Genomic DNA, 18,093 nt, shown 5'->3' with positions numbered 1-18,093 from the left:
TCTAGATGAAGATTCTCGAATTGTTCCCTCTTGGGTCAAGCAACACTGTGAAGTATATTTAATTAACCCATTTGGATTACTTACTGTATCTACAAGCCTTAATTGTATATAGTTTTTCCCTTTATTACATTGACAGCCACAAAGTGGTGTTATGCTTGCTATTCTGTTCTGCGTTTGTTTCTCTTGTAAGAATCCTATAATGCAGAAGAAAACGTTACTCACTTGTAACCATAGTACTGTATCGTGGGTATTCCCACTGAAGTCATTAACAACCCTCCCTGGCTGTCCGTGTAATACAATGAAATACAGTAGTAAACACATTCTCTATGGTAGCGTGCAGCTATGCACTTTTGAACTTACAAGCCCATTTCCCTTCAAATTTGTTTCTCTGCAGTTACAGCAGGGATTTAGGTTGTCTTTCATTAGAGAACACTTCTACTTTAAATGCTGCAATTTTAGATTTATGATGTATTAATTTGTAATTGTACTACAGTAGTGTTTTCTGCAGATAAAATGTAGTTATACTGTCACAGATTTGTGGAGGTATCACCTGATGGTTTATCATAGAGAAGAGACAGAGTAGTTGGCCTGCTCTCTGTGGCCTCTATAGTCTCACTGTGGCAAAAAGGTAAAGTGGGGTGATGTTGTATAACACTTCTGTCAACCCTTGTCCCTGAGCCCAATTATGCCAAGTCTGGAGGGTTGGGATGCGAGTGATGGGTGGACTCCAAATGCATCCTCTTCCCTGCTCAGTTCTGTGACAGTCCAACCTCGAAGGCCCTCAGCATTACTATTTTCACTGCACTCCTGTGTCAAGATATCTGATAGAGACTTCTAGTTGCAGATTCCTTACCTTAGAATTTTCTTCGAGCAATACCCTTGTGTGTCGGTAGGTGGCGTCATTGTTTTGCAACTAAGCACTAGAATCAAAGCAAAAACACACAGTCACAGACCAATCTGTGGTGCCACACCGACCACTGTCTCACTGCTTGCACCATCCGGAAGTCACTTCTCAGATTCCATTACGTTACCGACTCATTTGAGGACATTTCTGGTTTAGGAAACAAAGGTCACTGTATCATTACTTTGATGTCGGACCTCTCCCATACATAGATTTTTTCACACCCTGAAGCAAAATAATCTCGGACCAAATTGGTGCTGTGGGTTACTGCATAGAATTCCAACAAACACCCAGAAACCTTTTACCTAGACATGCAAGAATACTGATAATCTTTATTTATTGGTAGAGAATAAGGAGAACCAGTGCAACTATAGGGCAGTAAAAGAGAGGTGCCATTTGAAGAGGAGCAAGAGTCAAGAAAGTATACCTCCCTTCAACCTTTTTCCACATAACAATGACCTGTTGAGGCTGGCAGTTGTCTTGCACTCAGACATAACTAAAAATAAAAAAGGCTGTGCACAAGAAAGGCAGTAGACTATGATAGAAAAGTGTATTTAATAATTGGGTGGCACCTTTCGCAGAGACTACAATTTATGGTGCAGGACCCACCATTGGATGACAGTATGTGACTCTATAATTGAAATCAAGTTCCAAAATGGTTGTTGGAGGTTAGCAACTGGCTTCCTTTTGGTTGCTCAGTTTTACGGAACAGGCATCTGAAACTTTCAGGAAACCATCTCGTAAGTGAAAAAGACAGTTTATGTTGCACTATTGTGTACCTTCTGTGGTCTTGTTCCTAAAGTGACCATTTCTGTTCCCTCGTAGAGGACCTGTATTGTCTTTGGTGGTGAGCTCAAACGGAGAGCAGTGTTTTAGTGGTGGCATTGATGCAAGCATCCAGTGGTGGAACATGCCTAGCCCCAACGTTGACCCCTATGATACATATGGTAAGTGTTTGGCAGGAACTAATTTTCAAATTTGTTCTATAGTATGTTTTTTACACACAAGTTAATTCATGGAATTGTGCGGCATATCTGCCACGGTCACAGAATATCTTGCAACCCATGAGCAAGAGAGATCATTCATTTTAAGATTAACTTCTGATAGTAGGTCGTAATATTGTCATAACATGCATCTTGGAGTAACATGCATCATAAATATTGTGCACAGAGTTGACGTATCCATTACAAATGTAAATTTTCTTGCCCTGTGTGCATCATTGGAGGCTGTAACTTAGCTCAGACTTTAAAAAAAGTTTAAAAACAAAGTTGTTCTTGGTACTCTTTCCTGTCTCTCCTTCCCAAGTGGTTGGAAATTGCCTGTGCTGCCTACAGGACCCGACAGTGCTTCTCAAAACAAATGCTGACACTTCGGTTTTCCAGGGACCACAGCACTAGCATGAGGTTCTGGTGCTGACTCTGCACCCTGCCCAAACATCATCTAACCACACCAGGCTCCTGTATTCCGTCTACCAGCTGTATGCCGGGACAGGCTTGCTCACAAGTTTGCTCATTTTTGGCATCTTTAACATTGTTCACTGTGTCTCCTTCCATTGACCAGTATTTTTGCCTAGCACCAGGTGGCTACAGAAAAGAGGGATATTGCCTTCCTCATCCACTTGTGCCATTAATGACTGGTTTAAAGCAATGTGCTAGGGTTTCAGCCTGTAGTTAACAATTTATTACTAGCCCTTTGTTTCATGTTGGGAACTTCAAGCTGATGAATTATTGCCTAGTATTTGTTGGTCTGTGACTGAGGTCACTGAGAAACACTTCTCTGATATTGAAGAAGGGACCACTTTTGGTTCATTGTAGCATACAAGCTATGACACATTGGTAGGAGAAAAGGGTAGTGAATGTACTTTTATTTGCATGATTACTTAAAATCTCAGCAAAAGGAGAAAAGGAAAAGAAGAAGGGAAAGAAAAGAAACAAAATACATAGGAATCTTCACTACAAAATTGGAGTCTACGGATCGTCATGGTCCCCAACAGGTTTTCCATACATATACTTAACACTTTACGTGAGTCTGTTAAAACAATTGCAGGTATAAAATCCTTGTAAAATACTATAGAGCTCAAATTCATTAGGATGTAAAGTGCAAGTTACTTTACCAAAACAGTAAAATTTCTATAAGAGAACTAGCAAAATTCCCATAAAGTGCTAAAAAGCTTTTAAGATTAAACATTATTAAAATTATAAGAAACACAGCCCTTACTGACCATCTTCATCACACTGCTTCTTCAAGATCTAGTCTAGGGTGAACCGGAAGGAACTTATTATAAAAACTCACAGTACTTTATAACTGATTTTCTATAAGGGAAATAATATAGTCACCATAAAATGTCAATTTGTTAGGTGCTATAGAATTGTTTGTCACTAATTTTATAATATGAGAAGTTTTCACTGCACCTTCTTCATCAGACCATGCCTTCACAGTCGTACCTGAACAGAACCAAAGGAGAGTTGTTGGGACATCATAAGCAGCCTGTGAGAATCTTAGCATGCAGGCTTAAGAGTTTCACCAGTTTGCAGGTTATCTGTGGTTCAGCCGGATCAAGCACTTGCAGTGCTGCTGGCCGGCCGGCCGGTAGGAGCGAACCCCACTCATAACAAAAGCAGGTTTTGACAATCGACGGCATGCTTCTCTTACGGCCAGACAGATGCAAATCAAGTGAAGAATATCCTCCGTCTCAGCACCGTACAGCCTGAATTACGTCTCACCTCCATTCTTCCATGCTGGTTGGTCCACTAGAGACCGCAAGGATCCTAATCGTACGACAAGCAGCTGGCGTTTCAAATGCACAGAGTACGTTGCGGTCAATTACTGTGCTGGCACCAGTCTGCTGTAATTATACATAACCATTCAGGCATGCTACCGGGCTGGAAATTTATGCTTATCATCCAACAAAGATTGCAACCTAGCTTCTCTGTTTTATGCACTGCAGAAGAGGGGATATGACATGTTGGAATCCCATGAGTGTATGTGTCTTGCTGGTATCTACTGTATGCTGACTTTAAATCTTTAGCCACAGAGTTCCATAGTGCAGCAACTAATGGGCTTGTGTTGTTTCCCCTGATTTTATACCAGGTCTTAATCGTATGAAATTGCATTGCTAGGAGCTGCAGCTTAAGACCAAATTCTAGTCTATCTTGCGAGGGAGATGCACAGTGAGGGGAACAAAAGACTTGCTTGTAAATTTGTATTTGTTGCTGATCCAAAATTAGCGAGTCTTTTCCGTATAATGCCACGATCCCATACGTTATTGTTGGAAAAAGTTTTGTGGACATTAAGGGTTTATAGGAAGGCCCATTCAAATTCCTGGAATGAACACAGAAGGCGAATGTCAAAGCTTTGCATTTCTGTTTAATATGTTGCTTGTGCCCACAGCAAAATTCAGTTTGTCTATGTTTAGGCCTAAGTATTTGTAATGACTGACCTCTTCAACACTGTATTACCAGGAGTGTGGAATTTAATAAAATATCTACTTGTCCATGGGACAGGTTGCTTCTTAAATCTACTTGTCCTGTAAACAAAAATCGACTTGTCCCTTTGGTGCGATGTAGTGCAGCAACAAATTATGCCAGCAATCTCATTATGTAAAAGCTCTCATAATAGCCTCTCTGATTATGCAAACGCTACTACTATAGTAGGGATTGAATACTTGCAATTCCAGTCCCTGCTATAGCAATTTCTATATTTTACCACCTTTCCACAGATCTACATACTGAGGCTGGAGGATGCAGTAAGCAATAGTTCCAGGGCTGGAATGCCTTAGAGTCTGCAAATCTACTAACTTGCATGTTTTAAGGATACAAGGATATTCACAAACTCTTCTCTAATCTTTTTCCATAATGAGAAAGGTTTGAAACTTACTCCTGACAATGGCAGAAGTAGAAGTTCTTCCAGGGTTGTGAAAAAATGTGGTTGGAGGGAAAGTGAACTTGTAAACGTTCAGTAGATTTTCACATAAGCAAATCTACACATGTATATTTGCTCGTGCTAAAATACAGTCCACAAATATTTTCTCTGAGTACGTTTTCCTGGTCTACTTCTGTAAGCTCTTGTGAATTTCATGAAAGCCACTAATTCAAAGACTGTGCCTCAGCTCAGTATCGTGCTGTAGCTGGCCACACTGCTACACCTTTGCCACGTGGCAGACGGCAGGTGGCGGCTGCGACAGGTCACAGATGACAGGTAACAGACTGCAGGCCGCCAGAAGAACAGTGGTGGCAGTGTCAGCGCCAGCCCTCGCGGACTCTCTTGCAGACTCTGCGAGTCTGCGGAGCTCCTTCTCATGGACTCGCTGTCCCTCCTTTCCTCTTCCTCCCTGCCTCTTATTTGCAGCCTCTTGGACTCACAGCAGAACTTGTGGCCCAATTCAGTGAGGTTACTGTGCTCCCCCTCGCTGCCAAACTCCTCCCCCTCTGCGTTCGTCCATTATCTGCGTCCGTGCCTCAGCTTCTGCTTGTTAGAGGAAGGGTGAGTACTGTTGAGTGGTAGGAGAAAAGGGATTTGGAGCAAGATGTGATTTTGGAGTATGTAAATCCGAACAGTAACACAATGTGAAGTAAGCTAATTCTTTCCAGGGTTCTCATCCACTCCTTCCAGAGACATATGTAGCATGAAACTTCTAATGAGCTATATCATATCTTTGTATCACTCCCAGTTGTCGACCACAGAGTCCCATTGTAACCTTCACATAATGGTATGGCTAAGAAACCTGTAAACATTGTCGGAACCAAAACAACCCCGGAGAAAGAAACAAACTTCTGGCAATTAGCTTTTCCTCAAAATCATTTCCAGCAAAAGTCACAGTACCATGTTTTAATGCAAGTTGTATGAAAGGAAGTCCCTACAGACCTCTGGTGTAACCTTGATGTTCCAGGCATGTTTGGATGTAGATACACATGCTTTGCATACTCCTTCCATTTCAGTGTTGGATCTGGATGTTTTAATGTTTTATTCGGGTAATACTGTGCATGGGCATCAACTCCATTGTTAGATTGTTTTCTTTCCGCCGTCTGGTTCGAAGGTGTGTGCTTGCACTCTGGGTGGAGACCGTTAACACGTCTCACTGCGGTTCCTAATACACTCTATTGCCTGTATAGTTTTAGATCGTGCTTTGCTTTTCTGCTTATTGAGATTCAATTGCTTATCCGGTCAACATCCTTCAACCAAGGCCCTTATAGGGCTGTCAAATTCTGTCTCCAGCAGGTCCTCCACAGAACGCCGAGCTGGTAATAGATTAGATGCCTTTCCATTTAATGGACCAGCTCCAATCATGTCTGTACCCTGTTTTTGTCACCAGAACACAAGGAAGCAGGTTACAGGGCCCTGTCATGCTTTTCACCTGAAGGAAAGCCTCAAATCCAATCGGGCACGTAGGCTCGAGGTGCAGCGGAGGAGCACCTGGAACATTCATGACCTTTTTGTGCATGAAGACTTTGGTGAAGAACACCACCCTGAAGCTTTGGTAACAGAAGAGGCGTTCTCTGTTGAGAGCAGTCCCGAATTCGAGACAACTTACGTCACACTGAAGGCTCAGACAGCGAGTACTGTACCCCCTGCCCATGAACCCTGTTGAACATTCAAAAAAACACAAAACACCTCTTTTACTGAAGCCTTTCGGACTGCCAATCCCTTTTTGCCATTGCCGTCATCAAGCGGGTGGTTCAGATGCCCTGTCGTCGTCCTCCTGCTCCGCACCGAAACGGGCAAAACCTTCGGCACCAACAACCTCAGCACCTACCCTCCCATTGGTGCCGAGACAACTGCCGACATCCACTGCTTCGGCACTTAGTGGCACTAAGACACAAAACACAAGCAGGGCTTGGATCTGAAAAATTCAAGGCAGACTCCAAAAAAGCACACTTAAAAAACAGTGGAGCCTATTCTTCATAAATTAAAGGACAAATCGGATGCTCGACAACAGATACAAATTCAGCCCCAGGCTTAACATAGCCTCACAAAGCCTCCAGCTCTAATTCAGCCATCATTAAAAAGTCTTTTCTTGAGGCACTTGATTTCCCTACTCCTCTGAAAATGGGCAAAACCACTAGTCTTTTGACTCTTACACCACTTTTACCACCACCAGACTCACCATCTCCACCAGTCTGTTGGGGATCCCCTAGACATCTCACCTTAGGGATCACCTGGTAATGGTACAGATGACCATGATGCTGTGAATGACACTTATGAGACACCACCACAAAATGACCCCTGGGACACCTATAATGTAGATCCTCCAGGGGACACTGATCCCGACTTAAACCCTGCATATCCATCCCCTCCCGACCATTCCACTGCATATCGCAAGACAGGAGGTAGGGCTCTCCACAAGGAACCCCTAGAAGAGGATTTCCTTTATGAAAGATCTTTCATCTACCCATAGAGGCACTCAGTACTTACCTAGGCTAAAAGACATGATAAGCCTCACAGACAACATTTTCAAAGACCCAGTTAGGGCTAGAATAATCACACTTGGAGTTTATGAGAAATAAAAATCCTCTTTATCACATCCCATATATATATTAGAGGACAGATACCACCAGACTCGCTGGTGAACCCACACTGATGCCAGTGTGTAATTTACCAAAACATGCACCCAGAGGGCACCTTAGAGGCGCCCTTTTAACAGTACCAGCCCCTGGCGTTCTTGCTGACCAGTTTCTGCCAGCCTGCCACACGGGACACCATTCTGGACCCCTAGGGCTCTTAGGAGGTCTAGAGCAAAAGCCTGTATGGGAAGAGGGTGTAACTCCCTGTGGGAAGCTGGCCTGGTGTGTGGTGGGTACCTAAGGTACTTACACCTTATCCCAGGTATCCCCTATTAGTGTAGTGTGGGCAGTGTCTAGAAGCCAGGCTCTCTAGAGGTAGCTGTGGATGAGCAGCCCAGACTTATCTAGGAGACATGGAAAGCTCTTGCAATACCACTCACACATGAAAGGAAACACTCAGTGCTACAAAAATAAAGGTACTTTATTTTAGTGACAGAATTACCAAAAAGTACTAGAGGCAACCCCCCAATGGAAGGTAAGTAACACTAGATATTTACACTAGTAATCAGAAATAGCCATAGAAAGTGTAAGAAAACAGTGCAAATAGTAATAGGCAATAGTGACCCTAGGGGGGGGAGCCCAAACAATATACTAAAAAAAATGAATGCGAATGCAGGACTCCCACCTAGGTAAGTGGTTTGTGTAGAGGGAGCTGGAGGAAATAGGAAACCCCAAAGATAAGTACCACTGTGCCCTCCATTGACCAGGAAGAAAGAAGTAAGTTACTGGATTTTCCCAAACAACCCAAACGAAAGAAAAAGAAGATAATGCAACACCCAGACAAGACTGCATGGACCCAGCTGTAGGTTCTTGAAGAGGAAGACCTGTGGAAGAAGTCCAAAAGTCACAGAAGAGTTCAGTGGGGGCAGGAGCCACTACCCACCTAGCTGTGGTTTTAGGAGTTGGTCGATGATAGGATGACGATGGTTAGCAGTGCAGCCCTGGAGCGGGTGAAGTGTCCTGGAGGACACAGTCGACTTCCCATGCTAGATAGAGGATTGCATTCGGTCAGTGGCGTGGAAAAGCCACCAGCAAGCAGTGGCAAAGGCAGATGTCGTGGTGAAGTAAAAGTGGAGCTGCTGGGGACCAGCAAGGTCCAGGAGGACTCAACCCACGGGGGAGGGGAGTCTTGGGGCAGGGGAGTACTCAGCAAGGCAGAGTCTCCACAGAAGAAAAGGCAGCCCTCACTGGAAGAGGAGCCAGGAGTTGCTGAGAAGCCCACTCAGCACAACTGGAGAAGAGTCCCACGCCACAGGAAAGCACGCAGAGGGCTGTGCATCGCAGGAAGGAGGGCTGGGGCTACACGGAGCCTGAAGATTCCTTGGATGCCAACAAACCTTGGCAGCTGCATGAGATGCTGTGCACAGGGGTACTGTCCTGCTTGGGAAGGCAAGGGCTTACCTCCACCAAAGTTGAACAGCTGGCAGAGAGGACCAAGAGGACTACTCCGTATCTCGACGCAGCTCAGGATGAGAGGAGATCCATGCAGCCGGTCGTCATTGCAATTGGTGCTTGCCGATGCAGGTGAGTGACTCCTTCACTCCAAGGGAGATTCCTTCTTCCTTCTCATGCAGACTGAAGACTTGCCATCCTCAGAGGATGCACAGCCGGGGAAATGTTGCAGAAGCTGGAAGGAGCTGTGAAAACAATATTGCAAGCAGAGTTTTTTTGTCGTGGATGCAGATTGTCAGTTCCTGGAGAGTCCAGTCGCAGTTCCAGTGGCTACAAGTAGAAGCAGAGGTTGCAGAGGAGCACTGCTAGAATCTTTCAAGCGGAATCTAAGTACCCACTCAAGAGGGAGACCCTAAATAGCCCTGAAATGGGGATTAGTCACCTAGCCAGGTGAACACCTATTAGGAGGGGGCTCTGACGTCAGCTGCCTGACCTTGACACTCAGATGCTCCCAGAGGCCCCTGCCCTCATTGGATTCAAGATGGCAGAATCCAGGGACCCCTAAAGAAGCTCTGGGCACCACCCCTGGGGTGGTGATGGACAGGAGAGTGGTTATTCCCCTTTCCATTGTCCATTTTCACGCCAGAGCAGAAACTGGGGGTCCCTGAACCGGTGTGGACTGGTTTATGCACAGAGGGCACCAAATGTGCCCTTCAAAGCATACCAGTGGCCTGTAGAGGCTACCCCTACCAAGCCATGTAACACCTATTTCCAAAGGGAGAGAGTGTCATCCTCCTCTCTCAAAGGAAATCCTTGGTCTGCCTTCCTGGGCTTGAGCTGGTCAAGCAGCAGGAGGGCAGAAACCTGTCTAAGGGGTGGCAGCAGCTTGGGCTGCCCAGAAAACCCCAGAAGGCTCGTAGGAACAATGCTGGGGGTCCACTAAGGAGCCTCCAGAGTGCATGGAATCATACTTCCAATACTAGCAACAGTATTGGGGTATAATTTTGACATGTATGATACCAAACATGCCCAGGTTGAGAGTTACCATTATGTAGCTGGACATAGGTAGTGACCTGTGTCCAGTACACGCATAAAATGGCATCTTCACACTCCCGAAGTCCAGGAAAATGGAACTGGAGTTCGTGGGGCACCTCTGCTAGTGTAGGGGTGCCCTCACACCAGGTACTTGCACCCTGCCCTCTGAGCTAGGAGGGCCTACCAAAGAGGTGACGTACAGTGACCTGTAGTGAAAAGGGTGCATGCACCCTTTCACGCAGGCTGCAATGGCAGGCCTGCAGATACTTTGCATGGGCTCCCCATGTGTGGCATAATACATGTTGCAGCCTATGGGGATCCCCTTATGCCCTGGGTACCATATACTAGGCACTTACATGGGGGCACCAGTGTGCCAAATGTGGGGTGAATCTGGTTTAAGTACCAAGTTTAAAGGAAGAGAGTATAATCACTGGGGTCCTGGTTAGCAGGATCCCAGTGAACACAGTCAAACACACTGACAACAGGCAGAAAATGGGGGTAAAATGCCAAGAAAGAGGGTACTTTCCTACACTCTCACAGGATGACCTTCTGATTAGCTTTTTTAAAGCGGCAAGCCTCAAAGGGCTGCTGCCTTTGAAATGCAAATCTGGCTTTCCTCTCAGGAGAGGAAGCACCCCTCAGCCCCCCCGACCAGAACCCATTTGGCACATCTACTGGCAGGGAAATTAGGTAGTCAGGTAGGTGTGCACCCCCAGGCTAGTAACACCCCTAAGGTGGGCTGCTGTGAGTTGGAATTTTTTTTTCAAAAGTAGCCATTTTGGTGATGCCATACTTAGGAATTCTGGGACAGAGTTATGCCCACTTCCCACAAGAAATGGTCATATAGTGGGCGTAGTCACCCCAAGGGTCAGTAGCCCATTGGCTACTACCATACACACCACTAACGCTCCTAAAATCAGTAGTTAGAGTTGCCCCTGGCACTGGAGAAGCAGATCCTGACACCCTAAGAAGACAAAGGACATGGAAGAGCTGCAACAGCAGGAGAGGAGAAGGAAGTAGCTGACCTAGTACCAACCCCACCGGCCTGTCTGCGTCCCTTGACGAAACCTGCATCAAAAGTCAACTAGTCCTGTAGCTGTGACTCCAGAAACCCGGGACGACTGCCTCCCTTCAATAAAGGCTCAAAACCTCCTGTGAACAGCAGACCTGCTCTACAAAATCTCTAACGAATGGACTCTGAAACCTCTGCAACCGCCAAAGCCATTACCTGAAGCCACCACTGCACCCACTGTCCCCGACCTGTGGTAAAGTGGACCACCAGTGTGAGCAAGGTTCCCCAGCTCCCCAGAGTCTGAGCCCACTGTGGTTTTACTCCTCCTGGACTCCCAGAACTCACCTGTAGCCTCTGCACGCAGGCCCCCTCATCCGCAGCTTCTGTAGTGAGAGAAACCCAATGCCTAAAACAATCACTGCACCCTTCGTCTCTGGCCTGAGTTGAAGTTGGCCCCTGGTATCAACGAGCTCTCCTGTTCTTGAGTACACTGTGGTTTCACCACTCCTGGACTCCCAAACGACGCCTGCAGCCTCAGACTACAGGATCCCTCAACTGCGAGTGCTCTTTGACACGGAAACCCGACACCAAAGGACACCTCTGCACCCGTCCTCCCTGTCCTGTGGAGAAGAGAACCAAGGTACACCTACGTCACAAGCACCCCATGTTTGTAACCTACCTGTTGGTTGACCTCAACTGGCCTCCTGGCCAAAACCTGCAGCCTTTTTCCACAGAGATCGATCTCAATTGAAATACATTAGGCACCTGAGGCCGTACTACACCTCTGCACCGTGCCGCCTGGAGTGACCTTGCCTAGTACTCACCTTAAGTCTCAGAGATTGGTCCCGTAAGTCATCAAACAGTATCTGTAAGGAAATGCCTCCTTGGCATGGTTACCCCCTGACGTTTTGCCTTTGCTGATGCTATGTTTTGAATTGAAAGTGTGCTAAGGCCTGCTAACCAGGCCCCAGCACCAGTGTTCTTTCCCTAACCTGTACTTTTGTATCCACAATTGGCACACCCTGGCATCCAGATAAGTCCCTTGTAAATGGTACCCCTGGTACCAAGGGCCCTGATGCCAAGGAAGGTCTCTAAGGGCTGCAGCATATCTTATGCCACCCTGGAGACCCCTCACTCAGCACAGACACCCTGCTTGCCAGCTTGTGTGTGCTGGTGAGGACAAAACGAGTAAGTCGACATGGCACTCCCCTCAGGGTGCCATGCCAGCCTCTCACTACCTATGCAGGTATAGATAAGTCACCCCTCTAGCAGGCCTTACAGCCCTAAGGCAGGGTGCACTATACCATAGGTGAGGGCACCAGTGCATGAGCACTGTGCCCCTACAGTGTCTAAGCAATACCTTAGACATTGTAAGTGCAGGGTAGCCATAAGAGTATATGGTCTGGGAGTCTGTTTTACACGAACTCCACAGCACCATAATGGCTACACTGAAAACTGGGAAGTTTGTTATCAAACTTCTCAGCACAATAAATGCACACTGATGCCAGTGTACATTTTATTGTGAAATACACCCCAGAGGGCACCTTAGAGGTGCCCCCTGAAACCTTAACCGACTATCTGTGTAGGCTGACTGGTTCCAGCAGCCTGCCACAACCAAGACATGTTGCTGGCCCCATGGGGAGAGTGCCTTTGTCACTCTGAGGCCAGTAACAAAGCCTGCACTGGGTGGAGATGCTAACACCTCCCCCAGGCAGGAGCTGTCACACCTGGCGGTGAGCCTCAAAGGCTCACCCCTTTGTGCCAGCACCGCAGGACACTCCAGCTAGTGGAGTTGCCCGCCCCCTCCGGCCACGGCCCCCACTTTTGGCGGCAAGGCCGGAGAAAATAATGAGAATAACAAGGAGGAGTCACTGGCCAGTCAGGACAGCCCCTAAGGTGTCCTGAGCTGAAGTGACTCTAACTTTTAGAAATCCTCCATCTTGCAGATGGAGGATTCCCCAATAGGATTAGGGATGTGACCCCCTCCCCTTGGGAGGAGGCACAAAGAGGGTGTACCCACCCTCAGGGCTAGTAGCCATTGGCTACTAACCCCCCCAGACCTAAACACGCCCTTAAATTTAGTATTTAAGGGCTCCCCTGAACCTAAGAATTTAGATTCCTGCAACTTACCGAAGAAGACGACTGCTGAGCTGAAAACCCCTGCAGAAGAAGAAAGAAGACACCAACTGCTTTGGCCCCTGTCCTACCGGCCTGTCTCCTGCCTTCTAAAGAACCCTGCTCCAGCGACGCTTTCTCCAGGACCAGCGACCTCTGAATCCTCAGAGGACTGCCCTGCTTCCAAGAGACCAAGAAACTCCCGAGGACAGCGGCACTGCGACTTTGTTTCAAGGAGCAGCTTTAAAGAACCCTGCAATCTCCCCGCAAGAAGCGTGAGACTTGCAACACTGCACCCGGCGACCCCGACTCGACTGGTGGAGAACCAACACCTCAGGGAGGACCCTCCGGCGACTCCGAGTCCGTGAGTAACCAAAGTTGTCCCCCCTGAGCCCCCACAGCGACGCCTGCAGAGGGAATCCCGAGGCTCCCCCTGACCGCGACTGCTGGAACTCCATTTCCCGACGGCTGGAAAAGACTCTGCACAAGCAGCCCCCAGCACCGAAAGGAACGGAACTCCTGTGCAGGAGTGACCCCCAGGAGGCCCTCTCCCTTGCCCAGGTGGTGGCTACCCCGAGGAGCCCCCCCCCCCTTGCCTGCCTGCAACGCTGAAGAGATCCCTTGATCTCTCATTGATTTACACTGAAAACCCGACGCTTGTTTCTACACTGCACCCGGCCGCCCCAGTGCCGCTGAGGGTGTACTTTTTGTGTGAACTTGTGTGTCCCCCCCCCCCCCCGGTGCCCTACAAAACCCCCCTGGTCTGCCCTCCGAAGACGCGGGTACTTACCTGCTGGCAGACCGGAACCGGGGCACCCCCTTCTCTCCATTGAAGCCTATGCGTTTTGGGCACCTCTTTGACCTCTGCACCTGACCGGCCCTGAGCTGCTGGTGTGGTAACTTTGGGGTTGCCCTGAACCCCCAACGGTGGGCTACCTTGGACCCAAACCTGAGACTTGTAAGTGATTTACTTACCTTACAAAAACTAACAAAAACTTACCTCCCAGGAACTGTGATAATTGCACTAAGTATCCACTTTTAAAACAGCTTATTGTGTTTTATGTGAAAAGTATACATGCTAATGTAATGATTCAAAGTTCCTAAAGTACTTACCTGCAATACCTTTCAAATGAGATATTACATGTAGAATTTGAACCTGTGGTTCTTAAAATAAACTAAGAAAATATATTTTTCTATAACAAAACCTATTGGCTTGGATTTGTCTCTGAGTGTGTGTTCCTCATTTATTGCCTGTGTGTATGTACAACAAATGCTTAACACTACTCCTTTGATAAGCCTACTGCTCGACCACACTACCACAAAATAGAGCATTAGTATTATCTCTCTTTGCCACTATCTTACCTCTAAGGGGAACCCTTGGACTCTGTGCATACTATTCCTTACTTTTAAATAGTGCATACAGAGCCAACTTCCTACAGTATCTGAATGCAGAACTTGTTTTTCCTCCCATAGGATAAGTGAAATGAATTTCTATTTTTTTAAAAAGTACTTAACTGAACGATTTTTCTCTATTGCCTAAACATATAACAATACTAGCTATTGTTCTAAATTGGTGTGAATCTCCTTCGTGAGTCGTACGTCTAATTTGACTATTGTGTGTGTTTGTTAATTTCTTGCACTCCTCTGTGCTAAGCCTAAAGCTTCTTGACCCCACTACTCATAACATGAGCATTTTAGAATTGCATAGCAAGCCCTGTCCACTCACTGGGGAATCCCTGGACCCTTTACATGGTATTCATGTACCACATAAAGTCCTAGCTTCCTACATTGAACGTGCAGCAGTTGGAATAAATTAACTGACATCTGCTGTACCACTTCGGTGACGAGTGATTCCCACAGAGGAATCCAGAAAATTTATTTAGTTAAATATTGTTTCCAATCTTCAACTTTTTTCTAAATTGTTTTAAAATAGCTATAGGGCCTTGGTTAAGTCCCTTTCCAAAACTATTTACAGCGTAAACTAGTAAAGTAAGTTAGGTCCTTTAGAAAAGTGCTCGGCACATTTTTTGTAAGTCCTTTAAAAAGTTCCCAACTACTTCAAACATCACGTCTGAACAAGGACCATCCCAGGAATTCAACCTGGCTCCCTATCAACACTTTAAGGTACCCTAACTTAAGGAGCTTAGTAAAGCATGGAAAATTGCCACATGGCCTTAACGCACAGAAGCCCATCTGCAGCAGTTGATGGCAGAAAATAAGGCCTTGGCAAACAAAAATGTCCCCCACTAGAGAAGAGGAGGAAAATGCAGAGGTGGATTAGGTTGACGATGACTCCATCTCTACCCCTTAGACAATACCTCCACTAGTAGTGTCGCAAAAGACTTAGATACTGAAGATGCAGATCTTCAGAAGCTAGCCAAGAGGATAGCCTTGGCGCTTAAACTCTTAGCTATGGAAGAAGAAAAAGCTGAGATGGATCTAGGACCCATTTCTCGTGACAGCAAACTTCTAATTAGGGAGGAAACTTGTGACCCTAAACTCCCCAAAGGAATTGTCACAAAATACTCAGACGGTAATGATATCACCAAATGGTTCACAGCCTTTGAGAGAGCCTGTAGATCCAGAAAGATCAGCCAGAAGTATTGGGCCTCTCCCCCTTTTGGGAACTGTTATCAGGTAAATGCAGGGATAGACTCCTGACATTGAATGAGACATGCTGAGTCCTATGATCTCATGAAGAATACTCTGATTGAGGACTTTGGACTCCGCACGGAGGAGTACAGGATCAGTTTCAGGGAAACTTGAAAAACCCAGAGTTAGACCTGGGTAGGTTTTGTAGACCTTTCAGTGAAAACACTAGGTGGCTGGCTAAAAGGTAACATTGTGCATGATCATGAAGGGTTCTATAATGTAATTATGAAAGAGCATATGTTAAGTAATTGTGTTCAAGAGAAGTTACATCAATACCTGGTAGACCTAGGTCCACTTTCTCCTCAGAGGTTGAGGAAGAAGGCAGACTTCTGGGTGCAAAGGTTGACCAACACTACCACTTCGGGTTGACCATAAGAAAGCGGCAAAAAAGCCCTCTCAAGGGAAAGATGGTGACCAAGCAAAGGATAAAAACAGAGTCTTCTAAACACCCCCAAAATCTTCTTAGGAGGGTGGGCCCAAGAGTCTTCCCAACCTAAGGGTTGATACAAAGGTAAATACTGGGATTCAAAAAAGGCTTGGTTTGATGTCTCCAAGGCTCTTGGACATCGAACTGGAGACCCTACCTGTCATCACAAAACGAATGCCTCTAGTGCAGTAAATGCAGAGGTAAATCTCCAGAAGGCATTCCAGCTGGGTCCTGATCATGTCAGCAAACCCACTGAGGCAACTCTAGTTTCAGAGGGTGGGGTGATGCAGCTGCCCTGGCTGTCTGGCCAAGTAATCTGGAAAGATAGTCAACAGCCACATATTAATTGGATTAGAGTTTAAGTCCTGATGGACACTGGTGCCAGTGTCACCATGGTGACTCAGCAACTGGTGTCCTCAGACCAATACTTGACTGGTGACATGTATACTGTTGTCAGTGCTTATAATCAGGCTAAGGTACATCCCATGGTGCTGGTATCCTTAGGATTAGGAGAGGTTACTGGCCAAAAAGAAGGTGGTTGTACCTCCTGCAATACCTGTATAATGTGTGTTAAGCAATGATCTGGAGTCCTCAGCATGGGCTGAAGTTGAAAGAAAGACCCATGCAGCTGTGCTGGGTATACCTGAATGGGTGTGGGTAGAAACAAGAGCACAATGCAAATCTTAGTTGAAAAAGCAGAGTTGGAGGCTGAAATAAGGGCCCACCCTACCAAGAGAGAGTGCAAAAAGCCGGGGAAGCCAGCTTCCAAACATGTGCCAGATCAGGACCCCTCATCAGGGAGAGACCCGTCAGTCCTAGAGGGAACTGAGCCCCAGGAGCTTCGGCCTTAACAGGCAGAGCTCTGAGGCCTAGGGGGGCCCTCTAGGGAGGATCTGTGCCAGGAGCAGATGACCTGCCCCACTCTTGAAGGCCTGATACAGCAAGCTGCCAGTCAGGAGAAGGAAGATATCAGTGGCTTTCACAGGACCTATTGAGAGGAGGAACTCCTTTTCACTGAGGCCAGAGACCCCAAACCTGATTCCACTAGGAGAATGGTAGAGCCTCAGCAGTTTAACAAGTTTCTCCTCACATTTGCACGATAACCCCCTGGCTGGGCATCTTGGCCAGTCTGAAACTTGGAGTAGTTAGTTAACCACTTCTACTCGCCAAGCATGTCCCAAAAGGTGAAAGCATTTTGTAACTCCTGTGCCACCTGTCAAGTTAGTGGTTAGACAGGTGGCCACCCAAACACCCCCTTAATTCCAATTCCAATGGTTAGAGTTTCTTTTCAGAGGGTAGGGATTGACATTGTTGGTCTCCTTTACCCTCCAACAGCAATCAGATACCGATTTATACTGGTTGTAGTGGATCATGCAACCAGGTATCCTGAGGAAATCCCTCTGAGGACTACTACTGCCCCTACAGTCGCTAGGGTCCTCATTGGTATCACACCCAGAGTGGGCTTTCCAAAGGAGGTGGTGTCAGACAGCTGTACAAACTTCATGTCTGGCTAGCTTAAGCACATGTGGGCTGAATGTGGTATGGTATGGCAGTTCACTGCCCAGTATCACCCACAGATCAATGGCCTTGATGAGAGATTCAACACGACATTGAAATGTATGATTGGTGGACTTCCTGAAAAACTCAGGAGATGGTATGTTTTGCTTCCATGCCCGCTTTTCGCTTACAGAGAAGTGCCACAGAAGGGGGTAGGGTTTTTTCCTTTTGAACTTCTGTTTGGGCATCCTGTGAGGGGACCATTTTGTCTTGCGAAGCAGGGATAGGAGAGAACTCTCAGAGAACCTAAACAAGACATTGTGGACTATGTGCTTAGCCTTCGCTTTTGAATGGCTGGGTACATAGAAAAAGCTTCCAAAAATCTTAAGGCCAGCCAAGAGCTGCTGAAGCTCTGGTAGACCAAAAGGCTGAACTGGTGGAGTTCCATCCAGGGCAGAAGGTATGGGTTTTGGAGCCTGTAGCTCCTAGGGCCCTCCAGGAC

The 18,093-nt window shown here is 46.7% G+C and overlaps 1 protein-coding gene across 2 annotated transcripts in view; it reads left to right on the top strand.

The window, feature by feature from the left end:
- Positions 1-18,093, top strand: part of STRN3 (striatin 3) — an 839,725-nt gene that overhangs the window by 587,892 nt on the left and 233,740 nt on the right. For both annotated transcript variants that reach the window (XM_069209060.1, XM_069209059.1), the window contains one exon: positions 1,727-1,848. In XM_069209060.1, coding sequence (XP_069065161.1) covers positions 1,727-1,848 — 122 coding nt within the window. The remainder of the gene's footprint in view (positions 1-1,726; positions 1,849-18,093) is intronic.

Source organism: Pleurodeles waltl, chromosome 9, assembly GCF_031143425.1.
Source record: "Pleurodeles waltl isolate 20211129_DDA chromosome 9, aPleWal1.hap1.20221129, whole genome shotgun sequence".
Lineage (NCBI taxonomy): Eukaryota > Metazoa > Chordata > Amphibia > Caudata > Salamandridae > Pleurodeles > Pleurodeles waltl.
The sequence above is the reverse complement of the archived record's forward strand: the minus strand, read 5'-3'. Positions and strand labels throughout refer to the sequence as shown.